This window comes from Mus caroli, chromosome 13 (assembly GCF_900094665.2).
Source record: "Mus caroli chromosome 13, CAROLI_EIJ_v1.1, whole genome shotgun sequence".
Lineage (NCBI taxonomy): Eukaryota > Metazoa > Chordata > Mammalia > Rodentia > Muridae > Mus > Mus caroli.
The window spans coordinates 110,057,834-110,085,376 of NC_034582.1; the positions used below are offsets into that span (position 1 = coordinate 110,057,834).

Sequence of the window (27,543 nt, forward strand, 5' to 3'; positions counted from 1 at the left end):
CACACACACACACACACACACACACACACACACACACACATACCTGCTGTGGAAGTAGTTAAAGAATCAAATACTAAGATTTTAGGGCAATCTTGAGAAATTGCTATTTGATTTTTTTAAATTCTGACTTGAGTCTGTTTACAAAGTGTTTAATTTAATTACTCTACAGTCAAACTTTAAAACCACAAAGATGCACTAACCATAAATTCCACCACATGAAGAATCGTTCAATGCCGGCAAACAGGAGATCATTCTCTCCATGTTTCCAGTTTTCCAGGCTCCCTACAACACGTGCTTTCAGGTTACCTCTGCTCTCCTCCATCTCAGAAAGTAAAATTAGAAGTCAAATGCAGGCTTACCTGAGTAACCGAACGATATGCTGGACATCGGGCTAAGATAGATCCCACTCCCGTACATCGCACCGTGGAGCTACAACATGAGATGTAAGAGAGAGAAAGACATCACAGGTCAGTGCTTTGAATTAGCATCAGACAAGGAGGGCAGTCGGTTTCATGTTGGAACATTAGGTCTAACTAAAATGAGAGGACACTTAGGCTGGGTCAAATATAAGAAGAGCGCCATCGTCTCTTTGGAATGAGTTGATAAGGGGGGAATAAAGAGGAAAAGGAGACAAAGAATGTTCTCCACTTGACTAGTAATAAAGAGAATCACTAGTCACAAAGGACTATGCACAGTTCTTCTTCTAATGAATCTAAAATTCTAAAAGCAGGACTCGCTGAAGAGCCTGGAGAAGCATTCTCAGGAACACTACAAGTTGTGATAAGAACACAGTTCACCATGTACCTCATCTGCCAGTCCACTCTTCCACTGAGAGTTTCAAGTTAAAAGGAGTTTCATTATGTGAAACATTTCAAGTGGTAGAAAGAGGAACTCCTCAGAACATTTAAAATTCTTCCATCTCATTTCCATATTCTAGCGTCTTTACATGCCAGTCCTAAGAACTTGGTACCAAATCAACAGGTTTAAGCTTGCAGACAAGCAGAGTTAATTCTGTCCCCCGTGTTGTTACTGTACAGTGATAACTGGCTCCGGTGACTGGGCCGGACGGTTTCTTTCCTTTGTGCTATGGAACATTGGGTCTAACTGAAATGGGCCAAATGTAATTTGGAGGTATGGACTAGAAGAGGAATAAGCAAATTTAAGGCACACTGGGGCACAGTACTAAAGACATATTAGAGACATGGATAGAAAGTATGGTTTTACTTTCTGCACTGTCTTATTTTACTTCTTATTTTCTGACTTGCACTTTTTCTCCTAGGAATCCTTCACTGTCAGGCATCACTCAATTCTGATTCAGTTATTTTGTGAAAATGCATTTATCTTTATTAGAAACTCTGGATAATAGTTTAAATAAATGCATTAGGGCTCAACATCTCCCCATTAAGAATAAATGGACTCTTACTAAAACATTCAAAAAAAAAAAAATGTTACCTGCAGACGCGTGTTAGAGGCAACGACCAGACCATTCCTCAGGATAGAGTGCCAGTTTTCAATGTGAGAGCCACTAAAACACAGGCGTGGGGAGGGGGAAAGGCAAAGGCACAAAGTCAGGTGTCTCTACAGTTGGTCTTCACTTAAGAAGAACTTCAGGTGATGTTTCTGGAAGTTCTGAGTTTCCAAGTTAAATGTCCAAATGGCCGACTTGTCAGTTAGTGTCAAGCTCAGAGACAGTGCTTTCTTCCCCTTCACCTCTGGGATAACGGGAAGACCGTGTGGAACCCACCCTCCCTCCAAGCTGTACTCACTGAAATGCGAAGGTGCTCCCAAAGAGCTTCTTGGCAGCTCTGAAGTTGGACTCTTTGGCTGGTGGACTGCTGAGAAGGAGGAACTGGTGTGGAGTGTGCATGAACTTCAGTTGCTGCCATGCAAAGGAATAACAAGTGATGTCATGTCAAGATTTTACCAGCTTAAGGATCCAACTTCAAAACGGAGAAATTTTACACTAATAACTATATATATATTAGAAATCTGCTTAAGTTAGACTCACATGGAATCACCCATGGAAAGTGACTTCGTTGGGCTAGCCAAGTGACTTCTTTGTGGCAGACAAGCCCAAGACACTGATGCTTCAGAGTCCACTGTGCTGTCCTGCTCACCCTGGACTGCTCTTGAGGACATTTGTCAGGTGAACTGCTCAGCATGACTCCCTAACTCTTTCCCTTTCAGCTTGGATACATACCCAGGAACACAACATGAAGCAATCTCCCACGCGGAGATTTGAAAATAAGGAGAGAAGAGCTTTCAGTGCTGCTCTTAGGTGTGATGAGCACTGCAATCAGGGACCACTAGCTTCTCAGAAAGATTGTTTAAACACTGCTCAGGCTCATGAGCAAAGAGTTTGAATCCAGCATTTCAAATATGGGAAGGCAGAACTCTGGCGGCACAATCTCTCCCTAGATGTCACTTTTCAAACTCTTATAGGAAGACTACATTCTCTCAGATTGATGCTTTTTAATTCATTTCACATAGGTTTGATGTCTCAAAAGGGTTTGCAGCTCATGCACAAATGGAAAATTAAGAATTGAGCTGGGTCATATCTTGGACAAGCTGCCTGAGACCCATGGTGGTCCAGCTAACAGTCTCCCATTTATATGAAAACATAACTTACCCTGTTGACTGGCAGTTTCACAATATGTGACCTATTACTTGAGATGACCCTGAAATTGAAATGATCAGTCAGTCACAACTGTGTGTCAAATATCTTGATAGTCTTGCATGATAATTGGCAAATGAGGGACTTGTAGTTTTGCTGTGCCACAAAACTCAGTAATGCTTTTCAGTTGATTACATAAGTTTGGTTTACTTACTAACACAATCTAGAGAGCTTATATAACAAAAAAGATGCTTTCATCTGAGAAAACTCACTGGGAAAGTAGTACTGTAAAACTTGTGAAGATGTCATCCTTAAAAATTACAACCTTAAATATTAGCAACATGAACATTTTTGTAGATTCAGTGCTCTCAAATAATGGGACTCTACCGGTGTGATTTATGGCCCTGATCATTTTGTTTCCAATATCTCCTGAGGAATGGCTTTCAATAAATATTCTCTTTGTTGGAACAAATAAGGATATCTTTGAGAAGACAGAGTTGACAGTGGCTCATCCACAAAAGTCAACATACTTCACCCTGAGGTTGACCATTTTAACCCAGGTGCTTGAAATCATGAATACACATAGTCTATAGTTGTAAAAGAGGAGACTACAAAATGTTTGACCAACAGACCACCTTTAGGAAAGCAAGCTAGAGACATGCCGGGGGGACAGGGATAACCAGTGCATAACGAGATGCTGTACTTTTCCTTCCCAGAATGCCCACCCCCTAGCTTTGCTGGACCCAAGGGCAAAAAGATAAAATCATTATATTCTTTCACTTTTCTTATTCGAAAAAACAGAATGTGCTTCTATCTCTTTTTCTAAGCATGATTTCCTCAATATCTGGGCTTTGTCCACATCTGAGCCTTCTTCACTCCTTCCCTAAAGTTTTCTGCCCACCACATGGCTGCCTGTCCACCATATATCTGACTTCAATGCCAGCTTACATGGCATGGTCTGTCTTCATTTTGTTCTCCAGTTCCCCTAGGCAGCTGCTGTGGGTTTTACAGCTCAGCTGTTCTGTCCTGCCCCCTCTACCCCCCAGCTTCTGTTAGAGTCCCTTCTTGAATTCCTTTATTAATGAGTCAAGGTGCCCTAACCCTGGACCCTAATTTCCCCTGTGTCATCTGGTGAGCAATCTGGGACCTCAAAATTCCAGTTGTTTATTTTCCTACTTTCACCTTAAGTATGATGAGAAAAATATGAGTCTTTTAAAATATCATTTTTCCACACCTATCAGTATTTTAATAACAGATCCTAATGTATCATGCAAATTTCTTTAACTAAAGTTTGTCATGGTTTTATTAGACCATATATGGTCTATGACATTTTACTAAGCAAAAGTAATCAGAATCCTCAGGTTTTTTTTTTTGTTTGTTTGGGTTTTTTTTGTTGTTGTTGTTGTTATCTTTAACCTTTTTTATATACATCCAGCTGTTATCCCCCTCCCAGTTCACCCTCCTCAGTTCCTCATCCACCGATTGTCACACCCAGTGCTTATACAGACCCATCTCTGATAATATGCATATTTTGCTACTTCATGATAACCATGGTAATTTTATTCAAGTGATTTCAGAAAAGCCACGTATACAAAACCCTTATAAACTCTTATTGTCTAGTCTTTGAAGATGAAAAGGGACAAATTAATTAAAGCAGGCACCAAAGCAAGGTGTATTCTTTAGGACACCCCTCCTCTCTGCTGCAGAATTCTCCAAGAACCAGGCTGGGGCTAAATGTTGTGTTCCTCACCAAGACCCACCCTGAAAGTATACATCTTCTGCAGTGGTCAAGCAGAGAGTCAGACAAATTTTCCTATTCTTGTTAAGGAATCAAAATATCTAAAGCATATTTTGAGTTTTTTTTTTTTTCAATGAAAAGGACTGAAAGGAATTAAGTTTTACACCAAGTCCTCACTGAACTAGAAAATTAAATGAACCAAAATGCTTTCAGCACATAATCTAATTAAGCATATCCTTTAAGACTGTAAACTAACCGCTGTCAAATGCATTGTGTGCTCCTACTTGTGCATACAACAGCATCTTCCTCCTCTTGTGATGTACTAGTTTTAATTAAAGCGAGAGTCTTTAAGGACTCTTGGGTGGGGAAAAAAATCACTAGGTATCACAGACTTGTATAACTGTGGATTTGCAGGGCTTACGAAATAGTCCCTCTTCTTTAGAAGCAGAAAGAGCTACTGATTTTTATTAGGAGAAAAACAACGTTCTTATACCATTGCAGAAGCGGGTGAGCAAGGGGGTCCTGTTTATCCATCTGCTTCTTGATTTCCAGATAGGGTGCCTGGAAGATAAAATTACATAACTTCATTTTTCTTTAAAATTCACTACTTTCCCCAACCACCCCACAACAAAAAGAAAATCAGATTAAGTGATATAGCCTAGTCTAGCTAAAGCAAAACCTGTCTAGACTTGGCATGGGAATAGCCAATTATCCTCTTCACACAAGGGGAAGGGAAGCATGAACTGAATTGGATCCTAGCTTAAAGAGACTTGACCGACAGGGGAGCCCAAGAGACTCCTAAAACAATATGGGCTATTACTGTTGCCCTTGGTTATTTCTCAGAAGTCAGAGGTTTCTGTTGAAGACACCGTGTACTTTGGACAAAGGACTCAGAGGATTTGAGTTGGATCTGACCTGAAAGCTTGTTCTCTGAGGACTAGCTTTCATAGTACCAAATGGTGCTATTAAACTGCCAAGGGAGAAAAGCAACCAATAGTCCATCCCTGCTGTGAAGCCGGTGGACCACAACAATAACCCAGCATTACAAGTCATCCCTACCGGTGGGTGCAATAGTAACTTGATAATAACCAATAGTCCTCTGGACTTAAGGCCTCTTAAAAAAAGAGAGCATTTATTCCTGGTATTGGAAACCAAACTAACTACTCATGCCTTGTGAGGTCCTGCATCTTATAGGGGAACATGCTGCTGCCACTTTCCCAAACTATTATAATGTCTAACTTCATCCTGAATACTTACACCCTTAGGTAACTGTAGCGTTCTCTCTCTCATTCTCTCTCTTTCTCTCTTTCTCTCTTTCTCTCTTTCTCTCTCTCTCTCTCTCTCTCTCTCTCTCTCTCTCTCTCTCTCTCTCTCTCTCTCTGTCTCATACACACAGACACACACACACACACACAGTTTTTCTGATGGAGCTCATTACAGAAAGCCAAATAGGTCAAAACACAGATAATAACTGACCATGTGGTACCCAGCTCCATTTGATGAATCTACAATGCAACCTCTACATTTAAAAGGAGTTACAATGATTTGTATGAAACAGAAGAACAGTAAGCCTGCTGGGAGATTATGCCTTTAGATATGACAAGGAAGCTACATCGGGGAAATCTTAACAACATAGCTACCTAAACAGGACCTGAATAAAGACAAGAACAGTTCACATGCCAGGGTGGAAGGGAGAGATCTCACGGGCCCCACCCCTCAATAAGGAGCTATCGCCATTATTAACACCTGCTGAGAAAGGAGGAAGGAGTCTTCCTGAGGGTTGACTCCCCCAGCTGGTTACCTGGTACCAAGTGGCTAATCCTACAAACATAAAAGCAGCACTCAACACTCAGTGGGTTGCATTCATATGTCCAGTCATGTGCATGTGTGTGCAAAACAACAATAATTGAGAAAAAAGAGGCCATGATTTGAGAGGGAGTGTGCTTGGGGGTGGGACATGGAAGAGACCAGGAGAAGGAGAGGGAAGGAGTACATTGGGTAATTATTTATAAATTAAAAAGAAGATGAAAAACTTAAGACTTGATCCAACTTTAGCCCAGATTCTACCTTCACTAGATGATTAGTAGTGACTCCCTAGCCTCCCCACAACTCCCACACCCACACCCACTCCTCTGTGTCTCTCGTGAGAAGATGCTAAGTCACCAACTTTGCCATACTGCCTGCAGTGATTTTCCACTTAGCTCCTTCTAGTATCTTCCCTTTGTGGCTACATCCCTCCCCTAGGCCACATCCCTCCCATGGCTCATCCTTCTCTCCCTGCATTACCTTTTCCTTATAGCTCCTCCTTACCACTCTTGGGGCTGAAGGGAAGTGGCTGGGAAGGAAGTTCAGCACATACAGCAGCTCTTCCCCTACAGCAAATGCTCAAAAGAGAAAGTGCCCCACCCCTTGGCAAAGCATCCTGCAATATTTCTCTTTGATATTGAAGACGTTTAAATTTAATATTAAAGGAGGACCTATAGTCATGATACATTGCTGTATGAAAGCTGAAGACAATTTGTGTAAGAATTCTTCTCCAAAAGAGAAATTAAATGAATTTACTGCCAAATTAAACATTTTATTACAAATCAAGGAACAACTTCTAAATTCTTTATGGCATTTCTGAGCTAGCTTTAAAACATAGGCTAGTATAATACTGTGGAAAAGATTAAATAATTTTATTCTATAAGACCATGCCTGTGGAGCCACTCTGAACCTAAATAAATAAATAAATAAATAAATAAATAAATAAATAAATAGGGGCTGGTGAGATGGCTCAGCGGGTAAAAGCACTGACTGATCTCCCAAGGTCCTGAGTTCAAACCCCATCAACCACATGGTGGCTCACAACCACCTGTAATGAGATCTGACACCTTCTTATGGTGCGTCTGAAGTCAACTACAGTGTAGTTATGTATAATAACAAATAAATCTTTGGGCTTGAGAAAGGAGAGACTGAGCAAGCAGAGTTGACCAGAGCGAGTGGGCTGACCAGAGCAAGCAGGGCTGAAAAGAGCGAGCAGAGGTCCTAAAATTCAATTTCCAACAACCACATGAGGGCTCACAACCATCTGTACAGCTACACTCTACTCATGTATATAAAATAAATAAGTCTTATAAATGAATAAACAAATAAATAAATGTAGCTGCTTTTCCTAACGGAATAGTGAAGACACTGAGGTTTCCAGCAACTAAGTAACTTGCCCAAGGTCGTGAGCCACATTGTGCTGAAGCAGTTATGCAAATCTGGCCTCTAATTTCCTAGGCTGATGCTTCAACAGCTCTATTGCCTCCAGTTAACACAGCGTACACATGACCCAGAATACAGGAAGCAACCTTTGGCAGTGAGCAGACTCTAGAGTTTGGGGCCATGTTTATATCTGGGAATGACATATGGGTCTAGACTCTACACTCTGAAGAATAGTACAAATACTCTATAGCAATCTTTTTATCGTGACTAAAAATATTTATCTTCACTTAATATGTGGCGTTATTTCTTCTTTCTCATCCCTATGCACTTTATAGTTTTCTTTCCTCACACAAATACATGTATTTGAAGAGTAATTCAAATGACACTGCCAGTTACTAGCCCAGAATAGTCACTAGAAGAAATGGGAGACTTAAGACAACTGGCATCACTTGTGAAGTGTGGATATTCATCTGTGCCACTGTCTAACACCAGTCGTTGAATGGATAAGTGTGTGCATGAATGAATGAACAAACCAATGAATGTACATTGGTTAACACGAATAAAATAATGACCAAGGGAATCAAGGACAAAAGTTGGAACTGTGAAACGACCATTTTTGAGAATGACAGCCTTGGGTGAAGGGTAGGGAGAAACTCAGTGAACCTGTGCAGGAGACTCCTCTTCCTTCGACAGAGGGGATGAGTGACCCTCACTTACAGTGGACACATGCAAACTTCACACAAAATGCAATGTAATTTCTATTGATAACTGTGATGATGATGACCTTGAAATCCCATTTCCGACTCTTTGGTAGAGAAAAGGAGTCGGTGCTTCAATGGCAAGTACTTTCCCAGTGCTAGGCTACAGCACAAGAAGGTGATCTTAGCTCAACACAGCTTTCCACCAGAGCTCCCCCTAAAGGACAAGAAAAGTAATGTCACATTCCTAGGGGGGCTGCCAATTCCAAAGTGGATATAGGTTCTGTGTTATATCTACAATATCTGATGACTTTTTAATCTTTTTTTAATTTTACGTTTATTTTATAAGTTTATTTATGTACATTGGTGTTTGGTCTACAAGTATGCCTGTGTGGGAGAGTCAGATCCACTGGATCTAGAGCTACAGACAGCTACGAGCTGCCATGTAGGTGCTAGAAAAAAACCAGCCATAGCCCTTAGCTCTTGTGCCATTTCTTCAGCCCCAGAATTTGTATCTTAAAGAATAATTCTAAATAAATCTACTGACGAGATCACATGAACACATATACAAGCACATATACAAACACACAGACACATAGGCACACATACAAGAATGAGAAGGAGGAGGGAGAAAGAATATTTCTGAATTATTGTGGAGGCATATGTTGGTAATCACTCACTTATGTGACAGATAAAGATCAGAAGTTCGAGGTATTTTTAGCTACATAGCATTTGAAGGATAGCTTGAGGTAGTTGAGATGTTAACTCAAAAAATAACATACACGCACACACACGCGCGCGCACACACACACACACACACACACACACACTCACACTCACACACACCAAAACCAAACCAAACCAAACCAAACAAACAATAAACCTAGCCCAATAACAAAGAATACTGGTAGCCAGATGTGGCTGTACACATGCAGCGCCAGTCTCTACGGTAGCCAGATGTGGCTGTGCACATGCAGCGCCAGTCTCTACGGTAGCCAGATGTGGCTGTACACATGCAGCGCCAGTCTCTATTGACCCAAATCTCTGTCATTGTTAACACTCGAAATAATGTCTAAAATTATTCACATCAGTTAGTATTGAAGGTAGTATTTATTAGATTTAGACTTTGTTTTAAAAGATCCTGCTAATATCAAGTACTCAAGGAATTTACTCAAGTTTAAGAACAAAATATTAAGATTACAATTATGAATTTATTCTTTAAAATCAGTGTTACCACACAAAGACACAGGCAGAGTTGAATTAAACCATCCTCTCACCCTTTTATGATTTTAAATTATGTCTTGTATAGGAGAAAAAAAACCTGAACATTCTGTAGTGGGGTTAATCTGAAGACATTTTTAAAATAGCATTTTACTTATGCAGACTGAGCCATACATGAGAACGAGACCACTTTCGCACCTGTGTCATTTCTCTGATGGAAGTTATGCTGTCCAGAGCTTTCATTACGCGATCATAGTTCTTCTTCTGTGTGTCAAAGGAAACAAACGGCACCATTTAGTGACAGGCCTTCACAAGTTACACTAGAGAAATATACTATTTCTGTACATGCATTTTTCTATCAAAGGGAATGTGCAAGCAATGTCATTAGATAAGAGTGTATTAAGATGAAGCAGGGACAGAGGGCTGATATCTAGAATTAAAGGGAAGAAAAACTCAAGTGTTATTCCTTATGTAAGGGCACAAAATAAAGTTCACCTCCCTGGAAGAAAGTCTTGAAATACAAAAGAGGTTTTGGGCTCTTGACTCTGGCTGTCACAACACCAAAGCAATAAGCAATAAAGTAAGCGTAAACTCCTTCTGCAAGAAGACATACTTCAAATCTCCCAGCTGCTTTAATTTTAGACTGGAACACTGTCATCCAAGAGTAAGGTGACAGTGTGTGCTTGAATGATCCCTCATTTCTATGCAGAAGGTAAACAGTAAGGGACAGGTCTTAGGAGGCTGCATTGTACACTCATTTCTCCAAAACAATTTCAAGAACAATAATATACACTAAAGCAGTTTTGGCTCTCTACCAATTTGAAATTCTGTTATTTCAGAAAAAAAAAATTCTGCTATGTTTATGAAATGGTTAGACTTTTAACAATATCGACTTAACTGTTGTTACTTTCTACAGAGATGGTGAGAAACAACAGGGAAAGGGGTTGAGGTGATAAAGAAGAAAGGGGGTTCTGTCTCTTGGCTAATGTTCCTTTTATTCCAGTCAGACTATGGAATCCCAAAGAATGTGCTATGAACTTAAAATTACCATGGAGACACTTGACAAGACAGATATCCAAGGGGACCACAACCATGAGATTAAAGCCTCCATCATGGTTCTTGGGAGCTTTGTGCATGGGTGCGCTTGGGGACCACTTACCCTGGGATTGAAGGCTAACATCTGAGGGTCATTAGGATCTACCACAGAAGGATATGGCTCAAAAATGACGACTTTTCTAGGAGACTCCAATGCAGATCTACACATGGACACAAGCAGATCTACCACCTTGGAAAACAGAAGAGACGAGTCACTGTCAGGTGCTATCAGATGTTCTGCCGCTATCTGTCCTGTTCATGGCAGCCCAGTGTAATCAGGAAGCCCCGAGACTGCCACCCACCTCTCAAATCTGTAGCTCATGATGTGGTACCAAACTTGGCCAAAACTGGATCACTGATTTAAATTAACAAGCATGTGTTGCCTCTTGACTGCTCATGAGTACGTGTAATGGCACTGTTCTAAAATCGATGGTAAGACAAACAAGACAGGTCCGTGCTAGGGTGCTGTACACAGTCTAATGGGCAAGATATTAAGGGAATATATGCTTCCTTGGAAGTTCTGGTATTGTTAAATGGAATGACAGTGAAGTGGGTATTAGATAAAGACGTATAGCAAGTTCTGGAACTTTCTTAGAGACCTAACCTGAGAGGGGAGGAGATTACTCCAAGTTAGAAAATCCACACAGCCATGACAAGTTTACTATATTCTAGGAAAAGAAAATTACTGGAAATCACCTTGCCTCTCATAAACAAAGAAACAATACTGCCTAGAGTAAGCTGTCTCCCTTCTCCAGATCCCAGAAGAGTATGCTGTTTCTGGAAACTGAATGAAGGAAAAGTGGTACTGCCTAGACAGAAGGAGCTCATCTGAACAGTTGTAATTCAGGGTGGTCATAAACAGGGAAAGCTACATCCAAAATGATTTTAAAGTGGCATTTTAAAAATGCACAGGAAGTGAAACAAGATGGTACATGACTATAAGCCCAGCTCGGGAGACACCAAGGCAGTAAGTTTACAAGTTCAGCTCAAGGCCAGTCCAGGACACATACCAGAATCCTGTCTCAATGAAAGGGCCTAATGTAACCCTGTACTAAACAACAGCAACAACAAAACGTTGGGCCCGGTGGCACTTGGGAGGCAGAGATAGATGGATATCTGTGAGTTGGATGCTTCCCTGTTGTATATATAGCAAGTTCCAAGACATCCTGAGCAGATAGATGGATGGATGGATGGATGGATGGATGGATGGATGGATGGATGGATGAACAGACGGACGGACGGACGGACGGACGGACAGACAGACAGATAGACAGACAGACAGAATAGGCTTCCACTTCATGGAAGTGAAACTGTACCAAAAACCAACCAACCAAACAAACAAACAAACAAACAAACAAAACTACATAAAACACAGGCAAGGTTTCCCCCACCATCCAGCAAGGAAGACAATTATTTGTAAGAGAAAGTTGTTTAATTCCCCGCCACCCCCACCCCACCCCCACTAGGCCACTCCAAAACAAAACAAAACAAAATAAAACAAAACAAAACAAAACAATACAAAACAAAACAAAAATGGCAAACCACGATTCTAAAAGGAAAAAGTTAAATGCGAGATTGATTTTAAGAAGAATCTATCAGAATTCTGCCCTGAAGACCCTGAAGAACAGTGACAAGAAGACAGCATTGGACTGGAACAAATTTCTGAGAACAAAACCAGGCCCAATTAGCACGGGTACCTGAGCTCCGGTAGCGATCTCGTCGGCAGCTTCATTCATCACTCCCAGGGTTTGAAAAGCAAACACACACAGCTCTCGCTCACATACTGTGGGCTGCAAAAGAACAGGCGTCAGCTACAGTATATGTTTCCGTCTTTCAATTCATCAATGTAAAGTTGCTCTACATAATAAACGGGACATATAGAGCTTAGAGTGTTTGAAGAAAGGAAATGGTATGATATTACTTATTAATATATTATTAATTCTCACACTGAAGTAACAATAGTCTTCTGGTAGAGTCACAACTACAATAACAGATGACCCATTCCAGAGAGTTGTAGGCATTTCCATTCAGAACAACTTAGCTACTGATGAAAAGAATATTAAGCAGTAAAATACATCTATTCAAAATATAATGCATATTAGATGTATTCATTTTGAAAAATATTTCCCTAAGTTGGGGATATAATCAAGTCACACACAAAAACTACATTAAAAAAAAAAAAAGGATATATAATGGGTGAATCTCACTTTTCCCTAGGAAATTTATTAGTGAGAATTAAGCATGACTCGACTTACTTGCCACCTAGCTCTTGAAAGATTGGTTTCGTTGCATTTGTTGCACAGGCTCTTGACTTCAATAACCTCCCGAGGTCAACGGCACTAAAATATACACTCTCCAATTACTTTGGAGGAGCTCTCATCTTTCAAATCTAATATAGTGTCATCCCCTTGATTTATCTTATCTCCCCAGTTACATTGCATTAGGTAGCTGATGAAGCCTAACCCAGCGCGCTCCACTGTGCCTCAGCACAGCAGACAAAAGGCATTTGTTAGTGCCACTGCTCCTGTGCTCGCTGCTTCTAGAGGATGGCTTGGTCTGTTGCGTAGCTACTGGGAAAGTATGGCTCCGCTCTGGGCATTCTTTATGTTCAGGGGAGGCTCACATGTGTGGTTTTATGGATAGAAAGCCTGAGTTATCGCAACTTTCTCGCAGAATCCCTGAAGAGAGTCTAAGGAGGGGGATGACTTGCTGTAATTCTTTTGTTGGTTCTAACAGTGCGAAATGATTCTGCTTCAGAATTGCTGAAACTGTGGGAAGAGGTGGGGGGGCGGAGTTCTGCACAGTCTATAGTCAGTGCTCTGTGTCTGGATAAACACAGAGAGAGCAGACTGCTCAATTTTGCCTGTTTTTTCTTTTTACTTGAATGTTTGCAGTATTCTAAAATCTTCTTCAATCTCTTATAAGTTATCTATGTATGTGCACCTCAATTTTTCCCTAAAGACATGAGGCTTTGATCACTTTCTTGGGAGTGGCTCAACATGTTATGAGCTGAGGTAGCAGGAGCAACCGTTACTACACATGAACTACACATCCAACGTTACATCCGTGTCTCAGTATAACAAAAGTGAAATCTGCACGTGAACGAAAACTCAGGGAGTCAGAGCTTGTAGATCATGACAGACGGACCAGACTTACCTGTGTACTACTCGATCCAGTGAACGGCAACATGGAAGGTGCTTTCTTTTGAATAATACTCCAGTCAAAGAGCCCACTACCCATTTAATAACTACCATACACTAATCCCCAAGCTGAATAACAAGGTATGGCTTATTTACTGATTGGAATAATTATAAGTTTTATCTGGAGTATTTAACAATGGAATGTACTTACTTAAATGTGTGTATATATGTGAATGGGACAGGTATGCATACACACACACACACACACACACACACCTCATCCTCAGAATATAATGAAAATTATTTTCAATTAAAAAGTAACAATAATTTTCAGTATTATGCTGCTGTTTTAAACAGAAATCAAACACCTTAAGTTACCATATTTAAGAGTTCCATAACACTTTTAAGAAAAATTTATGAAAAACCACTGTAGACAGTCATGGCAATATATATGCCTTGCCATTGACAATCCCAGGAACTAAAGCTCGTCTTAGATTGTGTCTAGCATGAATTTTAGTAATTTACCCAGTGAAATTTTTCAAGCTTTCTTCAGCATTCATTCCCCAGCCTGTACTTATAAAGCTCTGAATCCCATATATTCACCAACTGTCCGTTTTTTTCCAATTTCTTTGCGGACATGTTTCCATTTTTTATACATTTTTGGCTAAAAGGAACCTACTTCCCATACTCAACTGTGTATAGCTGATTTCTGGAAACATCCTAGCACCCCAATAGCTGTAGGAAGGGAATCAGGCAAGCGAGGAAATAGGTTTTTCTGAAAACAACAACCAAAAGAATTTTCTATTATTATGAAAAACTACTAGTAAAACTAGAATTACATTCTTACAAAAACATATTTCTCTCTTTTTTAATGTAGCAACTAGATGTTAAGTGCTCTTATTAATTTACCCCCATATTAAATCACACTAAGGTAGTGCTTATATACCATCAAAACAATTCAAAGTGTAAGATGCAAAAAACCGTTCAAATTTGTGATAATTGTTTCTAAATCCACATACTTGTTTTGTATAGTAATACACTCTTCTTGTTTATCCATATTATATTTGCTAATTCCAACTGTTATTACAAGATGATCCTAAAAGAAAAATTCTGAAATTACAGAAAGTGATTAAAATTAGGTGTCTCCCTCACAGCTGATCAGAGTGCAGAGAATGAGAAAGCATGGTGTGTCTGTCCCTAAGTGGAACATCTAGACCTCACTCCCACATAGCTCAGGAAACATTCTACAAGAGGACAGAGAAGGTTTTTTTTTTTTTTCCTTTTATTAATTTAAAAAATAGATTTCCTCCTTACATAATACATCCTGATTATGGGTTTCCCTCCCTCTACTCCTCCCAGTTCCTCCCCACCTCCTCTCCCAAGTAGATCCACGACCTTGACGTCTCTCATTAGAAAACAAATAAGCATATAAGGAATAATCAAAATTAAATGACAAAATAAAAACTAGCACAGCAGAGTTGACCAAGATGAACAAACAGAAGGGAAGGATCCCAAGGGAAGGCAAAGAATTGGGGACCCACTTATTCACAAAATCAGGAATCCCAGGAAAATACTAAAGTGGAAAGCATAACATGTATGCAAGGGATGTGATGCAGACACGTACAGGCCCTGTGCATGCTGCTTCAGTCTCTCTCTGTGAGTGCATGTGAGCTCTAATCATGTTGACTTAGAGGGCCTTGTGTTCTTGGTGTCCTTGAATCCCACTGCCTCTTACAGTCCTGAGAGCAGGAAGATTTTAAGAGCTGGGGGTTGAGGAGGATTGCCAAGAAAGTGTTTTCTGGACATGAGAGAGCCATGACACTCATGAACTCATAGCCACTATAGAAGCTTGCACGTGACCTGCACAAGATAAAGCCAGTCAGACTTCCAGCACAGATGGAGAAAAGTGTCATGACGTCCCAACTATAGCTGGGGTGCTTTGACAGCTATGACAGCTGGGCTAGGCATTCAGTGTTCTTCAGGGAGGTGGCCTCTGCTAGACCCCATACTATAGTGAATGGCTCTACAAGCATGTTCGTATAGACAGCACTAGATGGTCTTAGCTAAGGAGAGAGGACATGAAGGTGGGACTAAGGGACGGAGGTCTAGTTGGGAGAACTCGGATGCGGAGTATGGGATTATTACGTAGTACACTGTGTGCATTCATGAAAATTCTCAAAGAATGAATGAAAAATTAGGCTTCTCTGCTCATGGAGAGGGAATTGTACTCAAGGAAGATAAACAGAACCACGCCTCCTTGGCACCATGTAAGGAGTTACACTATAGACTAGCCTTTTCAAACTCTAAAATGACTCCTGTGTGCCCCTCATTAGAAACTGCCATGACAGACAGCTTCAAATCTAAACAGTACATGGCAACTTAACATCTAATAATGGATAGGTGTAATAATAAGCTTATTTCACATACTTTAATAGAAATTATATAAGCATAAATATATCCAAGTCTGGCATTATTAATTCTTACTTTGCTTTAATAAGTACCAATAAGATTTAATAATTATGTATTGGGTTGGAGCAATCCTTATAATTTAGACTATAAAACTACACCAAGCCCCACCATTACCAACAGGCATATTTACTACAATGTTCGTTATTTGCCAACTTAAAAGTACAAAGCACATTTTTATATGTGTCTTTAAGTATGTTTCACTGTAGACCTTTTCAGCTAAGATGAATACACATAATTTTTTTTGAATCAAAGCAATTTAAATGTGAGCAATAAAAACATATCTCAAAAACTGTTTCTAAGCCTCTAAGAATATTTTAGAACCTAACTGTATTTGAAGAAATTTGCATTTTCAATGAATTTAAATTACCCTTGACTGAGAATAGAAATGTTACAAGTCTGGAGGATTTTGTTATGCATTTAGAGAAAAGCGTAGCGTTGGGGACAGTTTCCAAACACTTCTGCTATGATCTTTTTGTTCAGACTAAATATTTCATGTAAGCCTAACATATGAAACACACAACTGGATCTCACTGACCCTGGATCACATATGCAGCTGTTTCCAAATCTGTACAATGGGAATAAAAATAACATCCAACTCAATGAGTTGATAAGGAAGTTAGGCAAGATTCATAACACTTCCTTTAGCAATGGAGAGCCATTTCCAGGCTAAACAAAATAAATTAAATTAGCCTAGCTGACTCCATATGGCTTTATCTTTTTTTGTTGTTGTTGGGGTTTTTTGTTGTTGTTTTTTTGTTTTTTGTTTTTTCGAGACAGGGTTTCTGTGTGTAGTCCTGGCTGTCCTGGAACTCACTCTATAGACCAGGCTGGCCTCAAACTCAGAAGTTCGCCTGCCTCTGCCTCCCAAGTGCTAAGATTAAAGGTGTGCGCCACCACCGCCCACTGGCTTTATCTTAATGTACATAAAAATAAAAGTACAGAACAGAACATACTAAAGTATCTAATAAAGGGTGTTGGTTGTAGTACATACAGCATTATATACGTTTTAGTTAATCAAAAATGTTAAATTATTGCTGAAATATTTCCAATTAAAAGAGAGAAAAAATCAGTTGGAGGGTAAATTCTTGATTAAAATGTGTTGAAAAATAAGAATAAATGTTAACATATTAAGAACCACACTTCTGCCTGGTGTGGTGGTGCACACCTTTAATTCTGGCACTTGGGAGGCAGAGGCAGGCAGATTTCTGAGTTTGAAGCCAGCCTGGTCTATAGAGTGAGTTCCAGGACAGCCACAGCTACACAGAGAAACCCTGTCTCAAAACAAACAAACAAAAAACAAAACAAAACAACAACAACAACAACAAAACCCAATATGAGCCACACCTCTAAGGTTTTAATTCTCTGCATTTCCAGTTTCACGGGCAAGGTTTTGCCAATATTCGAGTATTCTAGATTCAAGACAGATATTCAAGTTCAGAAAGCTTTACTCTTCATTAAGAGGGACAGGCATCACAATGGACCAGGGCAGTGGTGCGCTCATGGGGCAGGCATGGCTGCTGGATGGGTGCTTGGTAACAATGCAGGCTTCAGAAGGGAAGGTGACTTGACAGGCTTCTTGGGGGTGATTACGTCAAAGAAGTGCCAACCAAATCAACGGATTCACCCACTGAGTTGTTAATAATTTATCAAACTTAAGAAGTGCTGAAAAAATGGCAGTGCTACCAGATTGGGGAGAAGAGATCTCTGGGGCTTTGCCTCTGAAGAGGGCATCACATCTCTCTCCCTCTCCCTCTCTTTGCTCCTGTTCTGTCACATGCTGCTACCACTATAATGTTTTGACTCCTCACAGGCCCACTGTACTGAAGGCGGCTGACCGTGATCATAACTCTTTAACTAACACATACAGGAAACAGAAACTGTGTCTCTTAAGCAGGGGCACAGAATGACAGCCAGCACTGGTGAGTTCTGGATGTTAATGCATATAGACGCACGGTTTTCTCCATCAGAGATGAACAGCTCACAGGAAAGACTTAAGTAAGGCACAACAGCAGAGGGGAAAGTCAGGCCACTAGGAATTTAGACGCTTTCAGGCACCAAACAGGTACTTTCCTGCTTTCTGTAACATTTGAAGGCCTCTCTAAAACACGTGCCGCACTGACACTCCAGTGCCTTCAAAGGGGACAGATTTATTCAGCAGATTTTGTGATAGCAATCCACCAGAGAGCCAAGAACCCAGACTCTATGAACACTCCTGTGTTGAGAGATTCCATGTATTACAGATTCAGATGTCATCTTGCAACGTTGTTAGCAAATAAGGAGAAGACTGGCCAACTGGGACCCTTCTAAGGAACACTTTCAGAGAGCATGTGTCACACTCACTAAGGGAGTCCTCTGAGAAAAATAACAGAAGAGTGCTGCAAGCAGGAAGTAACATTTTAGGACTTCAAGAGCAGAGAGGTAAAAGACATTTGCATCTTAAGAAAACTAGACTTAGAGAACAATATTGAGAAATAATGCAAGCATGGAAGACAGAGATCTTAGGACCAGGAGCTGAGAAAAGCCAAGTGTTGTCTGTCTATTATTGAGTCACCAGGTGTGTGTGTTGTAATGCACCTCCTCGGGGTTTATGACACCTGGAAATAAGTCACAGGTCTGAAGCAATGGCTAGGGAATCACTGCTTAAAACCCAGCTAGGAACGATGTATAACACTTAAACTTATAGCAAAATGTACTGCAATGTAAATAGAAGAAAAATATAGAAAAAAAAATACAGAGTGTGATGAAATTAGGAAAAGCCTCTGTCAAGAGAATTGAGAGATGGCTCCTTCTGTTTACCCCACTTCCACATGAGAAGATGCTTTGACTCTCAGTGCCTGACCTGATTTCACATCACGTACAACATTGTTTAAAAGGCTAAAGGCATTTCTTTGACTTCCTTAGGCCAAAAATTCTTAACCTGTGGGCTAGGACTTCTTTGGTGTTAGAGTGATCCTTTTATAGGGGAAACATATCAGATATCCTGCATCTCAGCTATTTATATTATGATCATTACAGTAGCAAAAGCTCAAATATGAAATAGCAATGAAAATAATTGTATGGTTGGAGGTCATCTCAACAAGAGGAACTGTATAAAAGGGTCCCAGCATTGGGAAGGTCGAACAGCAGTGCCTTAGGCTCTGTCACAGTAATACTACAGAATCTAATAACTAGCTACAGAAAATACTTATTTAGAATATTGTTTTCTCTCCAACCTTCACTGATGGGAGAAGCAAAAACAAACAAAATTTGGAGTGAGGCAGAACGAATACTAAGAGAAACTGTGGTATTTTTGACACTTATTACAAAGATGAATTACCAGCAAATTAAACCACCAAGAATAGGCTGCGAATCCTGTGTGCAGTGAATTTCAAAAAAACAAGAATGTGGCCATTAAAGTCTGCAAGTTGAGAGTCTGCTCTGGGGCCACTGTGCCCAGTCAGAACCTTGTCTTTGTTACGAACCATGGAAGCATCACTGAATAAAACATATCCTTCCTCACCTGTGACATGGCGTTAATAATAATCACAAAAGGAGTGCATAACAACCCAAAGTACTCTGCACACATAAAACGTACCTAAGGAGTTTCTGCTATAGATGAATCCCTATTGTTCTCTGCAGAGGAGGCAGCACTGTCATGGATAAACTCAAGGTCAAAGCTTGTACGTTGGCAACTGCAGCTCCTTAAGAAGGATATGCAGAGATAGAAGACCAGGAGCTACAGAGCTCCATGCATCAACTGGACATTTTTCTTCTAAATCGTGCAATAATTTAACAAATAGATGCAGTTTTAGCTAGCATGTATTTTATTCTGAGAGTAAAATAAAAAGTAGACTTTCAACATAATGGTATATAGACTGTAAGAATAATTTTCATCTATTTCCCTTGAATAAAAATAAATAAATCAGAAAATCTGTAAATTATTCTAATAGAGTTATTATTTATCTATGTGAATCTTGTGATACTAAAAATGTCTGATTAAAAAAAATCATTGATTTATAGACTGTGTAATTTATATTTTCAAACATTCTGAAGAGCAAGACAATCTTTTTTCCCTCCTCAAAGAGTGGAACAGAATCGACCATGGGGCCTTCAGCCTACTAATCCTTTAATTAATGTTGAAGATAGAGAGTGCAGAAGTCAGACAGAATCAGGTTCAAAGCTCTGCATCCAGATACACTATCTGAATGTTGTTGAGCAAATTGCTTAATCTCTGTGATTCAAAAACAACAACAACAACAACAACAACAACAACAACAACTGCTTTGAAGCACAAGCCACAGTAGTAGTAAGGAATCAATAAGCAAAGTATCTGTGCCTGCCCACAGTGCAAAACGATGTCCCTCCTTGGTAAATAATAAGGGTACATATTAGGTCAGTCATAATCTTCACAGTCTCCTATATTGTACTGTTTCTCAAACTAAAACCTGGATTTTACAGCATAGGCTTTGTAGAATGCATTTTTAAAAAACACTGAAATAAGCACTGGCACCAATGAAAATGTCTTAGTGATAACCTATCCTTCCACCTCCCTATAAAACCTTTAAAAACACCATTAAAATGTTCTAACAAACTCAAATCATTTTGGAAAGTAGCTTAAAGTTTGTAATACAGCAAGAAGCACTTACTCAAAACAAACAGTTACACTGTGGTGGTAAGAATGTGAACTATTCCTAACAGTTTACATTTCCTGAAACTGAAAAGGGAATGGAGGACAGTCACAAAGGGCTATGATGAACTCTATCTAGTGGACAGACACCTGTTTGTCTGTCTGTCTGTCTGTCTGTCTGTGCTTGACCTGCAACTCACCCAGCACTAAACTCGGGATGAGAACTGAACACTAGTGTCCTTGGTCATTACAGAGGCAGTGACAACCGAGGTAAATGATAAAGTAACAAAACTGTTCCAAAGAAGAGACTAATAAGGATGAAGAAGATGAATGAAATGCGTGAACGGTTTCTACAGATGCCTGGGGAGACAGAAGGCCATACACTTGGCCAGGACTCCATGTGCTCAATAAAAATTGGTTGTCAGTCACGGTGGCTCGTGGCAAAAAACAAAACAAAACAAAACAAAACAAAACAAAACAAAACAAAACAAAACAAAACTTCCCAGCATTTGAGAGGCTTAGGCAGGAAGACTGCTACAAGTCTGAAGACAGTCTGAACTAAATACAGTAATTCTTGAGCAAGCCAAAGCTAAACAGCAAGAACATAAATTTAATTTAGAAGAGGGGGAGGAGAAAAGAAAAGAAAATAAAAAAAAAAACAAGCAAAAAAAAAAAACTAAACAAAAAAATCAAAAGATGGCATTACATATCATTTCTAGATGTTTTTATTAATGCAAGGAGGAAATTCAGGTCAGGGTAGAACTGTAAACAGCTAAGTTAAGTATTAAAGGAATGCTCAACAAATACACACCCTTGAAAGAAATGGAAAGATACTTTTGATCATTTGTCAAGAAATAAATCCTAGAAAGGACAGAGATCTGATTCACAGTCGGTTGCATTCGTATATTCAGAATGCCTAGCTGGAAGGAAAGAAAGAAGGGAGAGATGGGGAAGGAGGAAGGGAGGAGGGAGAGAGGAAGGGAGGGAGGGGAGGAGGGAGGGAGGAAGGAAGAAAGCCAGACAGGCAAGGAAATAATAAAGGCCCAGGTACAGAAAGGCAAGTGAGGAACAGGGTCCAGGAAAATACACAAACTGTATTCACAATATTTATAAGATGATTAAAGAGCCAAGACAAGCAATCTAAATAAAGATGGTATTTTCAAAGAATCAATAAATAGAATTTATAAAAAGGAAATAAATTCTGGGGTTGACCACTATCAAAACTAATTTAAAATTCACCAAGGGAATGGTATGAATGTGTTTGAGGAGTTTATGAACATTAGTATGTAGGCCAACTAAGTTGTGTAATTCAGTAATTCAGTAAGAGAACAAAACAGGAAGTGAGGAGAGGCTAAGAGGTCTACTCAGTACCATCTCATACAAGTGCATTGATGCTGGAGTCCTGAGAGAGAAGTAAAAGAAGTGGAGAAATATTTGATGAAAGAATATCTCCCAAAAAAAGAAAGTCTGTGGGAAAAACATATATACTCCAAGAAAGCCCAGTGAATTCCACTAGGATAAACATAGAGAGATGTACACATACCTTAGTTAAAACACAGAGAGCTCTGGCAATGCACATCTGTAATTCCAGCACTCCAGGGGCTACTGCTAAATAACAGCCTGAAGCTCCAGGCTAGCCTGGAGTCCACACTGAGAGATCTTATCTCAATAAAATAAAATATAAAATAAAATAAGAGAAAAATCATGGAAAATCAAAAACATAAGAAGCAATGCGAAGAGTTCACACATAGGAGGAATCCTTCACACATACACACACACACAAATGCATTAATTTGTCTTCAGAAAACAAAAGCAACAAAAGCATGCAATAACACAAAGTGTCAAAGAGAAGAGAAACTGATATCAAAACAAGAAAAAGGGTTAATAGATAATTCTATGTATAATATTACATTCTTCAAACTTTAAAAAAAAAGACATGAAAATATTCTCAAACAACATCTGAGAGTTCGGAATTAGTGTAAACTTCCCACTGTAAATAATGAAGGGACACCGCAAGTTAAACTCCACGAGCCCTAGACGGGATTCATAGATATAGTGAGCACAGGTAAGAAACTAAAGTGGTAAACAAACAAACAAATAAAAATTTGAAAGACTACATACATGCAATATTTTATTTGTATCACTTTGATCAGTTTCTTACTACTTTAAAGGCAAACTACATAAAACAACTATTTTAAATCTGTGTTGATAAAACAGGAGGTAGTGTGTTCACACATGGGGGGGGGGGGNGGCCAGACTTTTGTGTGACGAGACAGCTCAGCCAGTGCAGTGTCCCCGCAGGCTTGAGAGCCTTTATTCCTGGAAGATGACAGAGGAAAAAGACCTGACTCGACCAATTTGTCCTCTGAGCTCCACACATGGGCTCTGACATGTGTCGTCCCCGCATCACAATAACGCACACAGTAATAAATACTTTTTAAAGGATACGTGAGAACAAAGTTTTCATGTTATTAAAATAAAGATGCTCCTAATCTAAACTAGAATTTAACATTTTTAAATGCTCATTTCAGTGCCCTAACTAGTCATTATGAAAACAGATCAAAATGTTTTAAGAGAGGAATTAAAATGAGATCCTAGAAAATGGCCTATTTAACACACACACACACACACACACACACACACACAGAGAGAGAGAGAGAGGGGGAGAGACAGACAGACAGACAGACAGACAGACAGACAGACAGAGCTGGTATTTTTTAAAAATTGTAAATGAAGAAAATATCTAATTAAAAATATTCTATATTATAAATAAAGTACTTTGAATAAAAATGAAAAAAGTGATAAAATTACTAATCAGAAATGAAGGGCAGAACATTTTAATGACCTCATAATAAAAGGATACAGTAAAAATTAAAAAAAATAATAAATAAAAACAATTTTTTAAAAAAAAGCCCAAATGAACAGGGATAGACATAATGCATACAGAAAATGAATAGGCAACCAACACTTTTTCATTAGTAGGTAGGAAGGAGAGAGGCAGGAGCTGAGAGAAGAGTTAAGAACTTGCAGAGACTACAATAACCTGAGCTAAAACAGACATAAAGGCAGTAACTGCTAATAGAGACAAAAGATACAAAGTATGGCAATCATGTAGTATAATTGTATAAACATGTAGAGCAACACACTCCTCCAAATAATAAGGTAAAAAAACAATAAAAAAAAAACATACGTAGAAATGGATAGCTCAACGATACAGTACTTCTAGTATCAGTAATAGTTAGAAAAATAAATGAAGTGGAAAATGGAAGGAGCATAAGTGTCAACGAAATGAAGACCCAGTTATGTACATTTCTAATCCACAAAACCAAGAGGCCTCTCTCTTGAAAGAGACTGGAGTAGCTTAGACTTGAATGCTGCCCAAAGAGTTGTGTGTATATCAAGGTAATATAACCAACTGACCATGGACTAGGACCTTCCAACCGATGAGCCAAGAATAAGTCACCTCTGTTTATATGTGGTTATCTCTTAACCCATGAGCTGGTGCTCCACTTTCCATTAAATATCATAGCAACGGGGAAACAAACCTAAGAAATCTATGGAGAGTCATTAAAAGAAACCAATGATTACTTATTAGAACTTATAAAAAAAGTTATTAAAGTTACAGAATACATGGATAATCTAAAAATATCATTTGTATTCCTTTATTAAAAACAAGAATCACCTACAAATGAAATTAAAAAATCCATTTACATAAAAAATTATTCAAAGAAATATAGAACTTATATGTTAAAAAGTTTAAAACATCATTGAAAGAAAATTTCAAATATCTGAGTAAGTAAAAGATATCCTCAGTTCATGCTTTGGAAAAATTACCATCTAACTGTGCCAGTCCACGCAGACTGCCATTTAAAAAGAAACAACAAAAACCTTCTATTTCTCATAGTGTGGGAGCTAGAAAGCCAACAATAGGCTCAGTGTCTGGTGAGGGACCACTGCTGGTGTCAGGCAGTAGTGCAAGAGGAAGGCCAGTGACAGATGCCACTCTATCCTGTTTGCTAGAGGAGGAAGGGTATCTTTCCAGGTAGTTCTCGGCTACCTGGTCTAATGGATCCATCTCACAATGCAGGCCCATCTCTGCCTGACACTCCTAGTGACATCACATGGACACTAGGATCCCAGTATATAGAGAGGGAAGACAAATATTTATTTTATATATATATATATATAGCTGATGACAACAGTTCCCAAACTGATATGCAAACATTTAGAAATTCCAACTGCTTTCATTTGCAAAAGTGGAAAGTGGACAAGGTGGCCACAGAAGTGATAGAGGGAGTCCAGATAAATAGCCAAAGCAAACTTGTAAATGGAGAACAAAGCTAATTTGCATTACTTTGATTTCAGTTTCTTAGATACACATAAAAGTGCAAGAAATTAAAAATATTAGACTCCATCAAAATGTAAAACTTACTGGATCGAAGACAATAACAAGAAAATGGAAAGAAAACACACAAAATAAAATTTATCATTTGTAAGTTAAAGATCTAATAATAAAGATGTAATATAGAGAATAAAGAATATGTATCATCCAGTAATAAAAATTAAAGTAATACAATACAAAAACAAGAAAAGTTTTGGAACAGACATTTCTCTGAAGATATATAAGTGGACAATAAACACTGTGTTACCAAAACCAGGGAGTTAGATTCACATATATGTACACGCACTCACATATTTACTCATAGAATTTTTTGAAGAAAAATATAGGGAAGGAATATAGACGCAGAGAACGTGTAACTGTCATAATACTGATAGTGAGAAGGGTGTAAACTATTCAGCCATTCCAGAGAGAGAGAGAGAGAGAGAGAGAGAGAGAGAGAGAAATAAATTTGTATCTTACAGATTCCACCAATGGATGAATGAATAAACCTATGTGGTATGTCCATCAAGAGGAATGCTGAATGACAAAAAGGGAAAAGAGTACTGCCCCATGCTACAAGAATGATAGTTGAAAGCATCCATAGAAGAACAGAATAAGTCAGTGGTTGCTGGACACCAGGATGGGGAGAGAGGGCAAAGGCTGTTAGTAGTGTGTGGTTCTTTAAGAAGTGGAATTGTTCTGGATTATAATCATGATTATATTAAAATTCACCTAACTATGCATTTTAGTGACCTGACTATTGTGTTAGTTACTTTCTTGTCGCTGTGATGAAATAGCATGCTGAGAAGTTACTTAGAGAAGAAAGCCACTATTTTGGCTTATGGTTCTAGAGGACTAGGAGGGCAGGCAAGCCATGGGAACAGGGTTAAAGTAGGAGGATGGGAGATCACATTTCACGCCCACACAGAGAGAGAGAGAGAGAGAGAGAGAGAGAGAGAGAGAGAGAGAGCGCAGCGTGGATGGAAAAAGTTACAAATCTGCAAAGTCCTCCCTAGTGATGAGGCTCCTCCAACAAGGACCCCCTTAATATCCCCAAACAGCACCACCAACTGGAGACCGAACATTCAAATACAAGAGCCTACATGGAACAGTTCCCCTTCAATCCACCACAAGGATTACATAAACTTCAATTTAAAAATTGTGGGTTTTTTTTCAACTTTTATTGATTAAAGTTTATAAAGTTATTATTCCAAAAAAAAAAAAAAAAAAGGTGCCAGTTTTTAATTTGGACAATTCATCCTCCAAAGCACACACATCTGTTGATTTCCTTTTCCCCACATCTCAGGTGACGGGAAAACATTGTCAGTACACTGGCGATTTGGACTTTCTTCTGACTTTCCCAACACTACTGTGTGCTTCGTGAAACTTGCATGGAACCTCTTGGTATATTGTATTAAACTGTGAAGTTCTGAACAAACACACTAAAGTGCTCAAGTTGTCTAGCCTTATAAAAGGCTGCTCCCAGAAGCCATGTGTTATTAAATAAGCATGTAAACATACAGTTTATGAGACTTATTGCCAATATAGAAATAAATAGAAATAGATAAGATAGAACAGAGATAAGGAACACAGTTTTAGTAGGAAATTACTTACTCTTTCACAGATGCCTCGGGAAGTCATATTAACTCCTTTCCTTGCAAACGATAGCACTTATCATTTATTAAGTAATTTGCCCTAGGGAGTACTTATTCTAACGGCTTTTATTTGCTGATTTATTTTTATATTGGAATGGTTCTGCTTGTATTACATGTGAATGTGGAAGTTCAGTCAATGGGAACTTACCCTAAGCATGGGGCCATTTTGAAACACGTGCGGTTCATCACACACCACACAATATTCGTTCAGTACAGGGATCCGCTGCTCAGCAAACTCAATGGTCTGATAAAACAATACAAGGATATAAGCAGTGTGGTTCTCAAGAGCTGCGCTCTCCCAGCAGGGACTAGATGCTCCCAACAGTACATAGTCTTAGCTCATACCTGCACCAGGAAGCCGCGGTCTCGGATTGGAATGCTTTTTGCACCATTTGTCTATAAAAATCAAAGTTTAAAAAAAAAAAGTAATTTTTTCATTGGGGAAAATGTAGCGATTGCAGCTCTTACCTTCTTCAGAAATGAATGCAGACGGCCACATTAGTATTGTCAGATAGTATATTATCGAAATGTTAAAATTCTTTACTAATTCTGTCACAGTTGCATAATCTGCAACTTTGCCTAAACAAAATGATGTTCTTAATTTTTCATCTTTTAGTAGGAATGGCTGTCATCATTACATGCAAAGAAAGTTAATTTATTCTATTGCTAACCCCAAAAAGTCTATACCCTCATTAGAATATTTAAATCTTATCACTTGCAATGATTCCTTTAAGGAA

At 39.0% G+C, this 27,543-nt stretch overlaps 1 protein-coding gene across 2 annotated transcripts in view; it reads right to left on the reverse strand.

The window, feature by feature from the left end:
- The window catches only part of Parp8 (poly(ADP-ribose) polymerase family member 8), a 176,479-nt gene that overhangs the window by 12,017 nt on the left and 136,919 nt on the right, over positions 1-27,543 (reverse strand). For both annotated transcript variants that reach the window (XM_021180032.2, XM_029468348.1), the window contains 10 exons: positions 27,152-27,202; positions 26,955-27,050; positions 12,253-12,345; positions 10,620-10,745; positions 9,659-9,724; positions 4,846-4,913; positions 2,630-2,678; positions 1,767-1,879; positions 1,453-1,525; positions 360-429 (listed from right to left, as the gene is read on the reverse strand). In XM_021180032.2, the coding sequence (XP_021035691.1) occupies positions 360-429; positions 1,453-1,525; positions 1,767-1,879; positions 2,630-2,678; positions 4,846-4,913; positions 9,659-9,724; positions 10,620-10,745; positions 12,253-12,345; positions 26,955-27,050; positions 27,152-27,202 (805 nt within the window). The remainder of the gene's footprint in view (positions 1-359; positions 430-1,452; positions 1,526-1,766; positions 1,880-2,629; positions 2,679-4,845; positions 4,914-9,658; positions 9,725-10,619; positions 10,746-12,252; positions 12,346-26,954; positions 27,051-27,151; positions 27,203-27,543) is intronic.